The sequence below is a fragment of the Branchiostoma lanceolatum genome, chromosome 10, assembly GCF_035083965.1.
Source record: "Branchiostoma lanceolatum isolate klBraLanc5 chromosome 10, klBraLanc5.hap2, whole genome shotgun sequence".
NCBI lineage: Eukaryota > Metazoa > Chordata > Leptocardii > Amphioxiformes > Branchiostomatidae > Branchiostoma > Branchiostoma lanceolatum.
The window spans coordinates 5,310,175-5,326,899 of record NC_089731.1 but is presented as its reverse complement, the minus strand read 5'-3'; the positions used below and the strand labels follow the sequence as shown (position 1 = coordinate 5,326,899).

At 44.2% G+C, this 16,725-nt stretch overlaps 3 protein-coding genes across 11 annotated transcripts in view; 2 read left to right on the top strand and 1 right to left on the bottom strand.

Moving 5' to 3' along the window:
• Positions 1 to 890: 890 nt before the first annotated feature.
• Positions 891 to 3,670, top strand: LOC136443979 (adenosine receptor A1-like). The gene has a single exon (XM_066441366.1). The coding sequence runs from the start codon at positions 1,046 to 1,048 to the stop codon at positions 2,213 to 2,215; it is 1,170 nt and encodes a 389-aa protein (XP_066297463.1). The 5' UTR covers positions 891 to 1,045; the 3' UTR covers positions 2,216 to 3,670.
• Positions 3,671 to 6,706: 3,036 nt separating this feature from the next.
• LOC136443046 (uncharacterized) lies at positions 6,707 to 9,344 on the top strand. Its single transcript, XM_066440107.1, has 3 exons — positions 6,707 to 7,460; positions 7,657 to 8,468; positions 9,054 to 9,344. Exons 1-3 carry the CDS (start codon positions 6,873 to 6,875, stop codon positions 9,223 to 9,225), a joined length of 1,572 nt encoding a protein of 523 aa, XP_066296204.1. The 5' UTR covers positions 6,707 to 6,872; the 3' UTR covers positions 9,226 to 9,344.
• A 617-nt stretch (positions 9,345 to 9,961) lies between these two features.
• LOC136443045 (activated Cdc42 kinase-like) overlaps positions 9,962 to 16,725 on the bottom strand; it is an 86,169-nt gene continuing 79,405 nt past the window's right edge. For 6 of the 9 annotated variants that reach the window (XM_066440102.1, XM_066440103.1, XM_066440099.1 and 3 more), the window contains 2 exons: positions 15,044 to 16,453; positions 9,962 to 13,112 (listed from right to left, as the gene is read on the bottom strand). In XM_066440102.1, coding sequence (XP_066296199.1) covers positions 12,897 to 13,112; positions 15,044 to 16,453 — 1,626 coding nt within the window. In that variant the 3' untranslated portion in view covers positions 9,962 to 12,896. Of the gene's footprint in view, positions 13,113 to 14,310; positions 14,344 to 15,043; positions 16,454 to 16,725 lie in introns of all 9 variants that reach the window. The other 3 variants (XM_066440104.1, XM_066440105.1, XM_066440106.1) reach the window with 3 other exon arrangements.

The window sequence follows — 16,725 nt, the reverse complement described above, 5'->3', positions numbered from 1 at the left end:
GACACAAATTGAATTTTATCTCTAGACTGGGAATCGAACCCCGGTCGTAATATTTCCGCCCCCGCGCCAGTAATGGTTTCGTGTGCAGATAACATTGAGATTATCATCTCTATTACAATCATCGTAATATTGTCATCATGATCAAGTCTGTCGAATCTATATGACATGGTATGTAGTGTTGGGAGTCTGAAACTAGCGAAATGTAAGTGGGGTTGGAGAACAAGTAGTATAGAAGGGAATGGAGAAATCATATCTCTCGGGTGGTTTCTCATTAGCAAGTGATTTATAGGTCCATGTTTCTGAATTTTGTATGTTTGTAAATCTTACGCGTGAAGTATTTTGTAAATATTTATATAAAGATATACAGGAGTTGATAAGGTATTAATGTTTTCTTTATTAATGCCATCAATCATTTACTGCAATAACTGTAAGATATTCTACAAATTATACAGTATGAAAATGGTGAGGAATTTTCTTATTTTTCAAAACATTATCTAAATGTATGTTATAATTTCGTAAGATTAACATGTCCAACGTGATGAGCAAATCTTAAATTCATTTTGATTCAATTGCATAAATCAAAGCTTCTAAGATTGTGTTCGTTCTCTAATGTCAACAGATGTTACTTTGCCGTCCGCAAACTAACAAACCATCTGCATGCCACGACCAATCAGAGGCGTCCATGACTAAAAGATTAAGATCTATTGGCCAATAAGAGACGTTTCATGACCCTGCATTAGTATATATTGGAACTTATTGCAGACTAGCAACGTAATTTAAACGTCGTCGCTTGTATCATATGCATGCCTTATGTTTCACTTTATGTTCGTGCATCGTCATTACTTGTTGTCAACTTGCAATTAGCCTGCGGCCATGACTTTGCAATAAAATTATCATTAACTTACTATTATCATAAAGATCCTCAGTACTGAGCGCTCTTCGTCCAAATGTTGTACTCACCTAATCGGTTTTAACTACTTCACTTTTGTCCGCTTCTTGTTTACAGAGTCCTGCAGGTCAGATTATACAGAGAAACGGCAACGCCATGGCCAACGGCACGGACTACCTGGAAACAACGATGGCAATGAACCTGACCACTGCCGCCCCGTCCATGACTGGCTACGAGAACAGTGGTATGGACGGTTTCCAAATATTTGATACAGTGATTCTAATCATGGTTGCCATACCAACGGTCGTGGGTAACGCCCTCATCCCGTCGGCACTGTCATCTTCCGATAAGTTACGAACGACGTCGAATCTCTTCGTCTGTAGTCTCGCGGTGGCAGATCTCGCGATAGGTCTCACGGTGATACCTCTGTTCATCGGTCAAGTGGCGGCCCCGCAAGCCTTTGCCCACCGCGCGAGCTGCGTCGCTGCCTTCGGGTGGTCCATATTTGTGGAGGCGGCGTCTGTGATGAGTCTGGTGGCCATTTCGGTGGACAGACTTCTGGCCGTGACCTACCCGATGCAGTACGTGTCAGAAGTCACGTCGTCCCATGCCATGGGGGCTATCCTAGGGGTGTGGACAGCGGCGGGCTCCGTCACCATCGTCATCGTCGTCGGCTTCAAACCCGTCATCACCAGATGCCACCTCTCCCAAGTTTTCGACGACTTCTCCCTCCCGGCCTCAGCTTCGCTAGGACTTCTTCTTCCCTGGTTTTGCATGGTTGTCGTCTACAGTGTGCTTCTCCGAGTGGCCAAAGGACAAGCAGAAAAACTTGGACACCTATCGCACAGCCCCAGACACATCAGCGGGCGGATGCAGCTTCAGGCCCGCAGAACATTCTCTCTCGTCCTCGGTACCTTCTCGGTTTGCTGGACTCCGTTTCTCATCACTTCCTACTTACAACACTACTACCCAGACAATCGACATCTCGACAACTTCTTACAGTTCAGCGTCACCCTAGCTATGGCGAACTCTTGTCTAAATCCCTGGGTCTATGCTCTACGTAACGACGCTTTTCAAGACACGTTTCGTCGAATCTGGCGACGGTCGTTCCGAAGTAACACCTCCGACGGGAGCGGGGAGTTCATCCCGCTGAGTCGGGTGGGACGCCGAACCAAGACGACGCTGATCAAAGAAAAAATCAGCATCGCGTCGCTTCTGATAAGCACCCGAACGGTGGTGCTGGTCGGCACCGGAAACTTCCGAATTCTGAAGGAATATGACCTGGATACCATCCCGCTATCTCCCTATTGCGAACAGCGGCCATAACCCCGTACAGCCAGCCATAACAACATTGTAGCTATCGGAATAAGCAGATTCACGGCTTGAAATGCGCATCCAGTAGGTCAAAAGTTTAAGCCCCTAAGAGGCTTGTAAACCGTTCTTCTCTAGACCACACTCTTGTCCATGCATGTAACGTCACGTGAAAACGCTCTATTCTTCCATTTTCTTCGATTTTGGAAAATGTTTAATCGCTGTTACTTATGAAATCTGAGAATTATTAATCTTATTATTAAAATCACACGGGACACAACTTTAGATCAGCTTTTAGACAAACTGTAAAGACAAACACAAGTGAGAGCTCGGGTCCTGATATTTCAGAATGTGTCTATTTTCCCTGTACATAGAATAGCAAAATTGTGTACATGTAATTTCAACTTTTCTTGTCACATATGGCGTCTGAAGATTTAACAAGCTAACCTGATATCGTAAGTCGAGTAATTAAAACTTGTCAAGAGTTAGAAATCACCGGAAATTCAAAAATATCAATAATGACAACTGAATGTAGAGTAAATGTAGAAACTCAACGAAGACATGCACCAGAAAGTGTAAAAGTGTTAGCGCTCAACATGTACATGTAGTGTAAAGGTAGAAAATATGAACATACTAGATATTTACTAGATTGTGAAGGTATGGGCCCTCAATATGCACATGTAGTAAATTTGTGCACTGTCAGCTTGCCATAGACTACATTTAAAGGTAGAATCCCTCTATAGGTACGGGCCCTCAATATACACATGTGGTAAATTTGCGCACTGACTGTCAGCGTGCCCTAGACTAAATCTAAAGGTAGAAGCCCTCAATACGTACAAATAGTTTAAATACAGACACTGCCAAATAGACACACAGTAGTGTAAAGGTAGAAGCCATCAACGTGTACATGTAGTGTAAAGGTAGCCAATGATAGCATATGGACACATACACCGGTGTAAAGGTACGGGCCCTCAACATGTACAAGTCTGAGTGTAAATGTGGGCACTGTCAGCACAGACACGCACTAGTGTAAAGGAACAGGCGCTCAATATGTAACATGACGACTGTTATGTAGTAGGTAGATAGTGATTATCAACATGTACATACACCAATGTAAAGGCCAGAGGCACCGCCGGAGACGTAGACATGTACATGTAGCTTAAAGGTAGCAAAGTTTCAAAGTTTCAAAGTTTATTGCACAACAAATGCAACAGGTGTGATGTATGGCAAGTTCGTAGGTAGTACAAAATGTCAAGACATATATGTCTTTGCTTATTGACAATGCTAATGAATTCTATAAAACTTAAGACTAAACACTACAGTATCCAATAAGAGCAATACAGAATACATATAGGGAAGTAACTTATGAGCTTGTATATGATGGTACAAAAATTCACATGTAACACGAGGAACCATCCGAACCACTAGCCAAATTGTCGACCGAAAATAAAGATACTCTGGAACATTTTACTCTATACATCAATTATTACCGACATGAAAAATGAAGGTATAGTTTTTGGCCTGGACTTGCTCTTGTCTTGATTTTTTTGTGGAAGATAGCTTTATTAGTGTAAGGAAAAAAGTGGTGTAAGTTTGGGCCCACTAGCAGCTTGCTGTGGAACTGCAGGGGCGTTTTTGTGAAAATCTTTTTCTTCGGGATGTTTGCTTGCTGACTGGTGAATATAATATGTCGAGGGGGAAAGCTCACTGACACCCCATGCCCTACGTTTTCAATGCTTCACACTGACCTTTTTTAATGCACAGCTCTACATGTTTCTCCAAGTGATTATTGTTGTTTTGTTTGCACCGACTAGAGGTCACCGTGTCAATCGGTCGCTTGTCGGCGGAGACCCGCCTCTACGTGATGAACTAATTAACGAGGAAAGCGTACCGGTGTGTGTGTAAAATCTCTGCACGTCCCTCATATATTGAAGATTCAAATCTCTCCAGTTTGACGTCACGATGACGCACGGAGTCATCCAGGGAGATAATTTGATTACCGGAGGGTGTCATCTTTATCATTGACACCGCAACGAAGGTCAACATAAAACTAAAGTATAATCTTCGTTTCCTACTGATTGAGTCGGTTCACTCACCAGCTCGACATCGTCGCTGTATGTGCGAGCTTGATTGCTGTGGTTACCGTTGCGGAGTAGAGCTCGTTCAAAAAGCAATTTTCAGTTGACTGTGTGGATTAGATGGTTGAAGAAGACGCTGCATCCTCGCTCCCATCTTTTCGAATTAAATCAGTGGCTGGTTCCCGTGGACCATGAAATCATGCATGGAAGAGACAGTGAGCTAAACTTATAAATTGGACGTCCTTTATCTGTTTGGAAAAGAGCATAGTAACGAAGGTGCCCTTTCTAGAGGTGGCTCTTCTTCAGTTACAGGAGGTATTATTATATTTCCGATTTAATTACTAATCGTTTTCGACAGTTTCAAACTTGCTGAACGCTACACGAAGTAGTTAGTTGGTTGAGGGCGTCGAATGACCGAGTGGCTAAGCTGGCGAACACAAGATCAAGAGGTTACGGGTTCGATTCCTGGCATTCCTGGCGGGACGTTGTGTCCTTCGGAAAGACACTTTATACGACTTTCCTATACCCAGGTTTGAAAATGGGTACCTGACTTAGGTTGGGGAGGTACGAGGCGGTGGAAGAAGAGGAATGGGCTCCGCCTTCCATTACTGTGCCCTAGACACAATAGATAACAACAACAAAACAAAAACTTTGTGTTTTCCTTTGCATTTCTATATTTTGACGGAGGTGGTGAGACTATGGAATCGGTCTATTTGGAAGATTCAAGCGCATTAATCACGTGTATAATACTTTATTGGTGTGTAGAATATGTTACTGCATATACAAATTCAAATTTACCTTCCATCTTTAACCCTCCAACATGGCGGGCAATGCTTACGTCATAATCACGTGCGCGCAAACACCGTCAGGTTATTGCCACATTGACTTGACCTCTGAGGTCAGTGCCGGATAACGCGCTTTAATTCACTTTTGGCAACAAACGATACAACCCGTACCTACTCTTTGCAAAAGTGAATACAGAATTTGATAAATGTATTCATCTAGAATCTGCATATGCTAGTCTGTCACGCTCAATTAAAAGCAAACCATGAAAAAATAGCATGTGATAGGCTCGTGCAATGTCGACTTGGAGTTGACACAGGACTGTGCAATGAGAACCCTATGCACTCAAGTAGCGTTTTCTAGTAAACTCCACTTCAGCAACCCAAAGCTACTCACACACAGTCCCGAGTCTACTACGAAAACTTGTGTGTAAATTGGGCCAATATCTCAGGCCTTAGTAAGGGAGTCTAGTAATGACCAATGTCCATGTATGCAGACGACTCTTTAATTTGCTCAGTAATTGCCCTAGTCCCAAGTGCTAATCTAATTTGGATTGCGATTTAATGGACATCCGGTCGCGATATTGCATTAGTAGTAGTGAATGGATGTAGTGAATATCATTTAATCCAAGCAATCGATCCGAAATTATTTTCTAGGAGATATTCGTGGAATCGTGACTTTTGTTTTTATCTTGCGGCGCGGTCACATTTACCGTAGGTTGTCGTGACTGAAACAACAGTCGACAATAATCTAGGGCTAGGACAGTCTTCCCGCTATGGCTACGGTCCCAATTGTGCCGGTGCCCCGGTCGGGGGTGTAGTCCCGGCCGGGCCCGATGCCACAAATTTATCCCAGTGGACTGCCGGGTACGGGGTACCTTCCAGTGATTGTGCGGTTAGCTCACGCCGTCCATTTTTTCACCGGGTCCCGCGTTTAAGTCGGAGTTAAATTGATTCGGGATTCCGACCAGGCCCCAAAATAGCCCGGTAACCGCATGGTGTCCGACGGGGCACCGAAAGTGCAAAAACAGCCCGTGTACTACCCGGCGGGGCCCCTTTTCCAATCGGGACCAAAGCATTACCAATACAGGCGAAGTTGTACGACACATGCACGACTATCCCAAGAATGCTCTCAGTTTGCAATCGTACGACTATTGTACGACGAATGTGACTAAAGAATTCGCCTCCGCCGTTTGATTTGATACATGTTTGTGTTATTTGTGTTCCGAATTATATAATTCTTGAGACTTTTTTGAAAGTAAGAGTTTTTGTCAGTTTGTCCGTCAAAACATCATTTCACATATGTCGGTTTTACATGGTTAAGGACCACGAACTTACTGACAAGAAATGTTTTTGCTCATCCCTACGTTAACGAGATCCTGTACCCCCACCTAAACACACTTACGGGCTCGCGTACACCTACACGTTAATTTCAAAGCAGATAATGGTTGGGGTCGAAATGATGACAATTTCTGACTGGACCAAAAATATGACCGCAAGGTCCCCATGGGAATATGATACTAAACCTATGGCACAGCAAGCTAAGTTTATTTATAGGAGACCTCCTGTCACCAAACAGCGTCCGATACATAGCCTGGAGTCCAGCCTTGTTAGCTTTGGCCCGTTCCCAACGTCCGCTATCCGAAACAGTCAACGGGAGTCAAAATATTGCCGCAGGCAAATACGAACATGTAGTCCGTTCAACCGGTTCCACGCCACTGTCCCATCCAGTCTGCACATAGGGGAGGGGGGCACAGATTTAGTCATCCTGTAAGTTTATATCCCTGTCAAGTTATCCTCAAATCCCACGGTATGGCGGAAGACCATAGCAAGGTTGTCCTCCAGGAAGAGCAACTTACGGTTGTAAGTGCAAGTGGACAACCTACAGGGCAACCAGCTGTAGACCATCGGGACAGTGCCCGGACGGCAGAATGGGGTCGCGTACAGCTCAGAATCTACAACCCATGGCGGGATGGAACTGTACTGGGGGGAGGTGCCGAAGTAGGGATCGGGATAGCTGCCTTCTACTTCAAACAAGTGGATCTGGTCAGGAAGGCAATCCGTAGAGCTATCGAACGCAGGGATCCCGACAACCCTGACCAGCCGGCCGACCCGGAGGTTGGGTTGGAGGTTCAAGTGGGTTCTCTACTTGTCCCCGTCATCTTTCACTCCAGACTGGGTTACGACTACTTCAGCTCGATCCAAAACGGCCCCTTCCTTAAGGCTTGTCTACAGGCAGAGCTGGAGAAGATCGGGTACAAGGAGCCGGTTGACGTGAGTGTGGAGAGGTGGGAAGTGCCGGCGGTGTCTGAGGGGACGCTAGCAGCTGGACTGGTGATGGGCACAACGAGGCAGCACACAGCAGAGAACGACCTGAGTGAAGTAATGTCACCCCAAAAGGTGAGCTATATCTCTGTGTTTTCGATCAGAAGGAAAGTTTTGCGACTTTCTGTTGCCTATCTTATTTCATTGATGACGATAATGAAAGACTTTAATTGTACATCCATGCCTCGAAGGGCTAGGTACAGGTCGTCTATTTCATATATATTCTTTAGACGAGTGCTAAAGATCACTTGGCATATTTCCCCCACCACAGAAACTACAAGAAACTCTCCACACAACACCCGGTCCAGAGAAGAATTCGGGGGCGCCCGTGAGCGATCTAGCCGGGCTGTCCATATTTACATCCGACGAAGATCAACACGGGAGGAAGGGAGATGGTACGCCGTCTGGGAAAGGGAAATCTAAACAGAAGTGTCCACAGATTAGCCTGGCAGCAAGGCTACAGCGGCACCGAAATTCTCCAACCGCGAAAGCAATGCTTCAAGCCTACAGCTGCTTGGAGAGGGGGGCGGCCATGTTGGTGAATAGCGGGTACCAGAAGGGGGAAGGGGTCAGGCATCTTCTGGAGGGGCTCGTGCTCATGGAGGAAGTGTTGCCAGGTGACGTGGAAACAGTACTGTACGGTCAGCACTGGCTAAACCTCGACAAGGCCAAACTGGACCGCCTCATATCGACGGAGCTGGAAGACAGTGCTAACAACACCCCCTGCCTGCTGCTACAAGCACTGCAGCTTCCGACGGGAGACCGTCGACTGCGCGCCATAAACCACGTGATCGACGTCGTTCTCCAGCGCGGGAAAACAGACGCTTTATACAACGACATAGCCTACATATACTTCGCACTGTGTTCTACACTGTGGACTAGTACAAAACAAGCTGCACCAACCCTGTCCGCATGTGCTAGCGCTCTCATGCACAAACCGAACCACCTGTCGACTCTGTTCTACACTGCAAGGAGCTCCATGGCCGTGTCCGTCCCACAGGCCATTAGGCAGTTGGAACACTTCATCCGCACGGCCCCGCCCTGTCACCACCAGGTCCCGCGCGCTCACTACTACCTGGTCAGGTTGGTTCATTTCTTTATTAAAAGTCTGCACACAAATGTGGATGGGTGGAGAGAACAGTAGCATGAGTTTACAAAAGCTCTCGCTGGCGGAGGTTAATGACACGGCCTGCTCAAGAGAGGGCGGTAACCGTCAGGCCGGCCGCTAGGAGTACGATTTAGTCAGGCTAGAGAGAACAGGTGGAAACGCCTTTTCCAGCTCTCACCTCGGAAACATGTATACATCTTCAATAATAGTTTAACATTTTGAATAATACATCATAAAAGAACATAACCATATTTCCAAAATAACTTCCAACAGGTTGGCAGGACATAGGAGTTTTCTTTTTGCACAACCAGTCCCACCTGCTGACGTTAAGACACCTTCCTCAGAGCTTCTGACTGGAGCACAGCTTCTCGTCGCTACCTTCTTCGACTACTTCAGAGGTGAGAAGCAGAACTCCAGTCAGAAGCTCTGAGGAAGGTGTCTGACAGACCCCGAAACGTCAGCAGGTGAGACCTACTGGTTGTGTAAAAAGGAAACTCCAATATCCCATAATCAACCATAATTAAGCGTAATCAAACATATTGCATTATACATTTGTACAGGTTGTACGGCCAACAGGGCGTGTCCACCCACTGGGACAAGATCCTCCACCACCACAGCACGGCCCAGCAGACCGAGAGCGACAGGCTGCCTGTGTTCGGACAGGTCCCGAGTATGTACAAAGATCAAGCCAGGAAGGTGTACGATAAAGTGGTGGCAGGGGCTGACAAATGAAAAAGCATTTCGCTTTGTCTCAAGCTCGAGATATACAGCAATTCTGGCTAGAGTACAAAGTAGCCTGTATCATCATGATTTCTCAATCGATTTATGAGACAAGGTAAAACAGGAGGTTCCAAAGTCAAAGAAGGTTTGAAGGAAGAAAAATAAAGAATTAAGTTAAGTTTGGCATTTTCTGTTCGTCAGTTATCTGTTCAACCTTCCCGACCATCTACTATATATAGCATATTTCACCTTATTTTTCTTTGCATGCCCGTGTCAGGTTAGGGGTGTCCCGAGGACGTCATCCATATAATCATATCAGTATGACCCCTAGGTACAGCTGAAGGGTGGCTGAGGAGTTTTGGGATGTCATTAAAAAACCCTTTATAAACCTTCCTCAACCTTCCTTTCTTTTCAGGTAGTACCTTATAGCAAGGTTATAATTTATGCAAATTAGCATGACGTCATGATGACGTCATCAACAGTTATAAGGCCATGCCCAATTTTAGAAAAAAGGCTCTCCTTGGCTTGTACTTCAATGTTTATCAATACTACATTGCAGGAATGTACATGATGGTAATAAATCAAGGATTATGTGACCCTATGATTATATTTTGAAATGACGATTTTTGGCGAATTTCTATCGTTATTTTTCTATAATATCTTGCAAATGTCTCCTACAACTTGCTATTCTACAGGACTGTCATGGTAGCAACTAACGACAAGTAAGTGAAAGATATCTCCCCACACCTTCAACTAGACAGATTTATTGAAAGAACATTATGTTCCATACAGTATTACACTGTCACGACAAAAAACCCAAACAGTACATTTACCCCTCCAGCTCTCAGTATTCACTGTGTACATAAATCTAACACTTCATGACATACATGTACATGTAGCTGGTTTGGTCATGGCGTCTTGGATTGGAGATGTTTCCACCTGTTACAGTGACGTCACAATATCAGGTAGGTCTCGGCTTTGAGGCATCAGCAATTTGCATAGACATACATGTCCGTCCTCTCCATCAAAATGCCAGAGGACCAAGTTCTTCAGACCATCGTACGACAGTTTTGGTCGAAATGATTCTACCGAGAACTATTTCTGCACTTTGTACAAAAAAAGGCATCGAAAGAGATTTCCCCTTGAGCACAGACCTACCAAATGACAACTACCAATGTCCTCATCTTCACAAGGAGGTTACATAAATAACTACCTTGATTTTCACACAGCACCGACACATCTGATACACATGCTACCTGCAAACTCAAGCAACAGCTCCCCCTGTCAATTTCTTGGCAAACTACAGCGTACACGACATCACAAGAACCGGCAGATACATTTGTTTTCGCCTTCCCCGACCAGCACATTCAGACCCTTTGTTACCCTTAGAATACAAGTTGCAAGATATACACGACATAAAGAAACACTATCTAAGGATGCTACAATGGCTGTCATATTCTTTTATAAGAGGCTAAACAACACTTCCTTTCCTTGGGAAGTAACGCTGCTTATGCTCTATAATATTTGGAAATATTATCTGTACAGAAAATGTGTGCACATTATCTAAATTATAAAGCACTGGAAATTAGATGTTATAAACTTATCATACAAATCTGGGAAGAGAGAAATAATGGGGTATTACTTATAATTTACATGGAAAGTCAATAAGAACAAAGACAAAGTATTAGAATAATTAATCAGTATGAAATATTGGACCCTACCCTTGTAAACACAACATATGGAAGAACAATATTCATTGTTGAAAGGCAAGCCATGCAAGAAGCTTGCTGATTGGTCAGTGACTGACATACACAGTTCTAACTCTGATATCATTGGCCACAAAAGAATTGAATCACCTGACCAAAAATTGCTACGACTGGCTAATGAGAACAAGTGATCCTTTGAAACTGTGGAGTACCAGTTGGTACAAGCAAAGTGATTGGTGTAAGTTGCCAAATCATTTTGTCTAACTGAATTAGCACAAATCAATTTGGTTTATTCTAATAAAGTTAATATGCATGACATCAGAGGGCCTTATTAATGGTAGGACTGACACTGTTAATATCAGGCTCACTATAAACTTCCTTAGGCCTAAGAAAAAAAGTTGTGTTTTTGGTTACCCGACCCTAGCTGGCAATGGACATAGAGTTTTCAATCTGGCATCTGAGTGATGAAATTCAAAACAGACTTCCTGTGTGTCTCACTCGGTGAACATATTTAAGTCTTGATGTAAGCTAAGAATATGTAGTATTTTTACACTGTCAGGCTGCATTTGTTGAATGACTTTGGCCAAAATCTATAAAAAATTGGAAACACAACATTTTTCCTAGTCCTTATGGCACGACAATTAGATTGTTGGAACATCACTCCTCTCTCAACACAAGCACTTGAAATGCAGAGGAAACAAGCTTTTGGAAGTAAATCTAAATGTAACTGTTACTTTTCAAATCCATCCTTCTCGAGTGCTTAATTCAAAACACAAACATCTTGTTTCAAGTTATAAGTGTGGAATGTTTGCCTTTTTCCTTTCTCAGAACAACCACACACAAAAATAAGCTGAAACAGTACAACAAAGATTTCTACACCTGAACTTTGCCATGCTAAATCACAAAAAACAGCTGTGAGAATCTATTTGTAACACTGAAATGTGGAGGTCGCTAAAGGTTATTTCAGAGCTCCAGAGTGTCCGGCCTACACAAGGGTTGAAAAACCAGAACATGGTCTTAGTAACACTTCAAAACAGTACTTTTCATGGTTTGAAAACATTAGGACTCCCGTGCCTGTATTTAACTTACAGGACCTACAATTGCAAAGTTTTCCATCATGAATGACTAGCTCTACATCGCACTCCTTGTTGGATAGAATGCTCATTATACGTTTCAATAAGGCAGCTGTTGTTGTTGTGGAACTACAAACATGTTTGTTACCTTGTAGCCTAGTTCTACAGCTTAACATGTCCTGTAAGAGTTACTACAAGACAGTCAATTACTGGTAATACAATTGGTTGCGACTGCTGAGCAACAAAAGATTTCACAGATCGCTCAACGAATTTGACACATAAAGAACAAATTTCTTTAAGCTTTGTGTGTTTTCTTGTTTCTTAAATCATACTTTCACATCTTATACCATATTCCAATTATTGAAATCAGTTGAGGGTCACGCAAATGCAATCTTGGTTGCTGTACAGTTGCTCAGTGATCGCAGTCTACTGGAAAGGTGGCCTAACACTAAACATTTGCAGAAAAATGGATTTATATAGGAACCTGCTTGGATAGATAGACTACCATAACTACATAGGAGAATTCTACACAAACCACTATATGCACAGTAACTAAATAGAATTAGCGTTAGCTTTACAAAATATACAGGGAAACTTTGTTGCTTTGTTACACAAGAGTTCTGTACATAATTTGTTCATTGAAGACGACATTTGATGCGGTCTAACAAAATTCAGTAGCTACTCTTAAAAATAGTCGCTGGAAATATTTCGCTGAGCTTGAAAAACTTGGAAAACTATACAGGAAGCTGAAACGACTGCTTCAAACCTATCTATCTAACATTTTGCAAACGTTGACAACTACTCTGTCAGGACTTGCTATTGGTACATTGTGTTTGTAAACAAACTGTGTAACACAGGCTGTGATTGGACAGAGCGGTCGCCTCTAAACGTAACAGGTTAAACGTTACAGGTCCGTGGATTTTCCGCGGGATTGATTGTGGACTAGTAGGAAGTTTGCGGCCTTGTCTACGTCCCAGTTGCAGTATATGAGCGTCTGCTTGGCGTACTTAAAGTCCCCCTCGTCCATGTTGACCAGCTGTTGCAGTTTGATGAACTTGATGGCCTTGTCGACGTCGTATCTCATCTCCCGCAACGCCATCCGACAATCCTCAGTGGAAACCTGACAGAGGAACGAACACACAAGCTGGTGTTTAGACAGGACTCAAACACCTGGAGTGAGCACATGCCAGGTTCTCCCTATGGTGGCAGTTACCGAACATGCAGACGAGGCAGACCCATGCACCGCATGCAGAATAGCTTCTCAGGGAAACCCCCTGGCAGTTACTTCTTGAAGCGCGTGGTTAGGTATGGACTTTTATGACTGAAGTCTTGATTTGCAAGGTGGCACAGCCAAACCTAAGTCTGAAGATATCTTTGTCTAAATTGGAAAGACTTAAAGTGTGTCCTGGAACCATTTTGATACATGAATGAACCCTACATTATCGACTGGATGGCAGTGAAAGGTCAGATTTGTCTGCTAAGTTTCCTCTTCATAATCTGTGCATACTTTTCTTAAGATTCTGGTAAAATCATCTGGACACTTTGTCTCATATTATCAGGAAATAACTGCAAGGTTCAGCTATCTTGTCTGAGTTGTTGCCATTGCCCATGCCAACTACATACTACACATCTACATCATGTACTATTGCCACATGCATGACTTCCTGTGGACTTAAAAAGCTGTACTACTGTATCTAAAAACGGCTACTTCATATGTACATAAATCAACTTAACAAATGCAAATCATCATAACCCATATGCATTGACAGCATTTCTTGGGCATTTTCTTAATTTTTTCCAGGAGGTATTTAAATGTCAATTTCTTCAATTTTCACTTCAAGTTTAAATAATGTCTAAATGATGACTAAAACTAACAAAACAAGATTGTAATCAATGACAGCCCCCTTGTTGTGACAGAAAATTTAAGTCATCATCAGAAACTAGTAAGTAGTCAAGAATGCCCGACAGTAAGTTGTTTTGGTAGTAACTTCTAATATCTAGGAATGATTGTAAATAGACCGATCCCATAGAGTTGCCCATCTGCAAATTCTAGAAATGCAAACTAAAACATAAAAATGCAAATATTTGATGGAGATGTAGCTACTCTTTCATTGGTGGAACCGATAATTGTCATTCTCTCATTGGTTGAACTGCTAATTGTGATGGACAGTCAGGATCGGTCTATTGGTTAATAGTCTAGTCTGCTGTAGTTGGGTGAAATGTTTAGATGGCTATCTATATAGCTTCATTAGTCCTAATGTTTTTTCCACAACAAGTGTTCCTATGTGCTGTGGAAGGTTGGGATGTGTTCCTCTCACCTTAGGGAGAACACTGTCACGTTAGAATGAAAACTATAAAGAAAACAAAGAACAGAAATCAGAAGTAATTAACCAGACGGTTAATCTAAAAATCAAACATAAAAAACAATAAATAAGTTACACTAAAACGACTATGATTGATGAAAAATTATAACATCATTACTACTCATTAATTGCAATTAGTATGATGAATTAAGTATAGAATCTTTCAACTAATCTATAAGATACTAAATCAAGCATTAAACTAGTCATCCCAGGATAGGGCAACACCATGCAATAGGTCTGAAACACAACCAAACTTGCCACCAGTAGTGTGTAAATGCCAAGCAATTTTTAAAAAAGTTTCTAGAAGACCGCAAGCAAAGGTCACAGGTCAGAATGGATAGTTCACACCAGCTTGCAGGCCAGTCTTAGTCGTACTTCTGTTTCACGCTCCGCAAAACGCAATTTCGTAGAACCCACACTGACGAGAACGGTGTTAGTACGCAGGGACGGGGAGAGAAACATTCCCTCCCAAGTTTCGGGTTAGTTTAAACAAAACTACAGATGAAGGACGATTAACGGTAATCGCACAGAGACAACAAAGAAATAACAAAACGAGGGACGAACTGAAGGAAGTTGCCTCCGTGAGTTAGCAGAGAGGTAAGCGTGAAACGGAAGTACAGCTAACCCTGGCCCACCAGCTCAGTCGAAGCGCCCATTAGTAAGGCATGCCGGAATGTGAGTGCCAAACCTGCTCCCCCACCACTCTCTGCATCTCAACTAGCTCCCATCGAAGGGGTCTACGTCGCGGAATGTCTTTCTCGCGGTCTTTATTACCATTTCTGTGGTGTGACAACGGCTTGCCGGTCATGTCCATGTAACCTTCGTCCGTTTCTGACGTGTCTGTGGCCGAGCTGGCGTTTCCTGGGGAACGGTGGTACCTACGCGATGACAGCGGCGCCTCGTTGGCGGAGTCTCCGGCGGGCGGGTTGGACGAGCAGTCCGACAGTTCGTCGTAGCTGGTGTTGTCGATGGAGATGGCGCTAGACGAGCTGCTGTTCTGCTGGGTCTTCTTCAGCCGGGAGTCCGCGGGCTCACGTTTACTCCGGGGCTTCCCCATCGCGAAGAAGGGGTCGGCCATGAACATCTTCTGCCGGAGGAAGGGGTCCTCGGGGAGCTTCTTGGCTGGCTCGGGGGCAGCCTCCTTCTTCTCTCCTTCTGGGACATAGTTCTTAAAGGTTATGGTGCCCTCGGGCGACGTGGTAAGGAAGACGTTGTCGTTACCTTTGAAAGGCGAGTTCACTTCGCTGTTGGTGCGACTGCGGTTGTTGCTAGGATACACGGGGGACCTGGGCGTTGTCGGAGAAGGCATCTCGGGCAGAGACGAGGCATGTTGCAGTGACGAGGTACTCCCCGTGCCGGGGTTGTAGTAACTCTTGTCGCTGGACGTGGAAGACGCTGTGGACTTTCTCGTCCTCCGGCGTGGTTTGGGCCAGTTGGTCTGGATAGGCACTCTGGGTGGGAGCGGCACTGGGTTGGATGATGAGTCCCCGGACTCTGTGGACGTCGTCTCGTCGGGTTCCTCCGGCACCGGCCTGGAAAGGAGTGGACTGTCCAAGGACCTCAAGCGTCCTATGGACGGACTGGAGTTACTGTCCTCCTGTGAAGACCTATCAGATTGAGAAGCACCCTTAATCCTCTCCTCCCACACCTTGGTCTCCTCCTGATAAGCCACCCGAGACCGCTCCCTTGCTTCAGCTATGGAGTCAGTGGACACACCCCCAACCAACGCATCATACGCCTTTTTCCCGTCGGGGGAGATCGTTTCACACAGTTTTAATGCAACAACGTCAGTGGGAGACTTAGGGCTTCGCGGGGCATTGTCCGTACCTGTTGTTACTTTGCCCTCCTCTATTGTCTGAGAGGTGAGAGACGACACGGATTTCGTGGGCGACCGAGGGCCACTGGAAACACTGCTGGAAGACTCTGTGCTCGCGGTTCTGCGGTACGTCCTGGCAGAGCTGGTGGGGACAGGGATGGAAGTGGGAACCTTCTTGTCTTTCTTCTCCGGACTGGCAGGGGGCACTGCTTTCTCCTCCTCTCCTCCCGTCTCCATGATCTTCAGCACATCGTCCAGGAGAGATGGACCAAGGTCCAGGTTCTGTGTGAGGAACACAAGGAAGATTTAAAAAAAAACATAACAAGGTTGAAAAAAAAGAAGATCGTCTGCAAATCACATCAAATTGGTCTCCAGTTGCACTCTTACCAATCAGATAGTTCTTTTACTCAGTGTTTTTAAGACTGTCAATTTAGATTTAAGTGGAAATATTCCAAGCATGAATTACAGCGTACCTTAATTCAGAGTCAAAACTTTGCTCAAACACAAAACAATTAGGGTATCAAATTTTCGACTGCAGTTGCATGCAGTCTTCT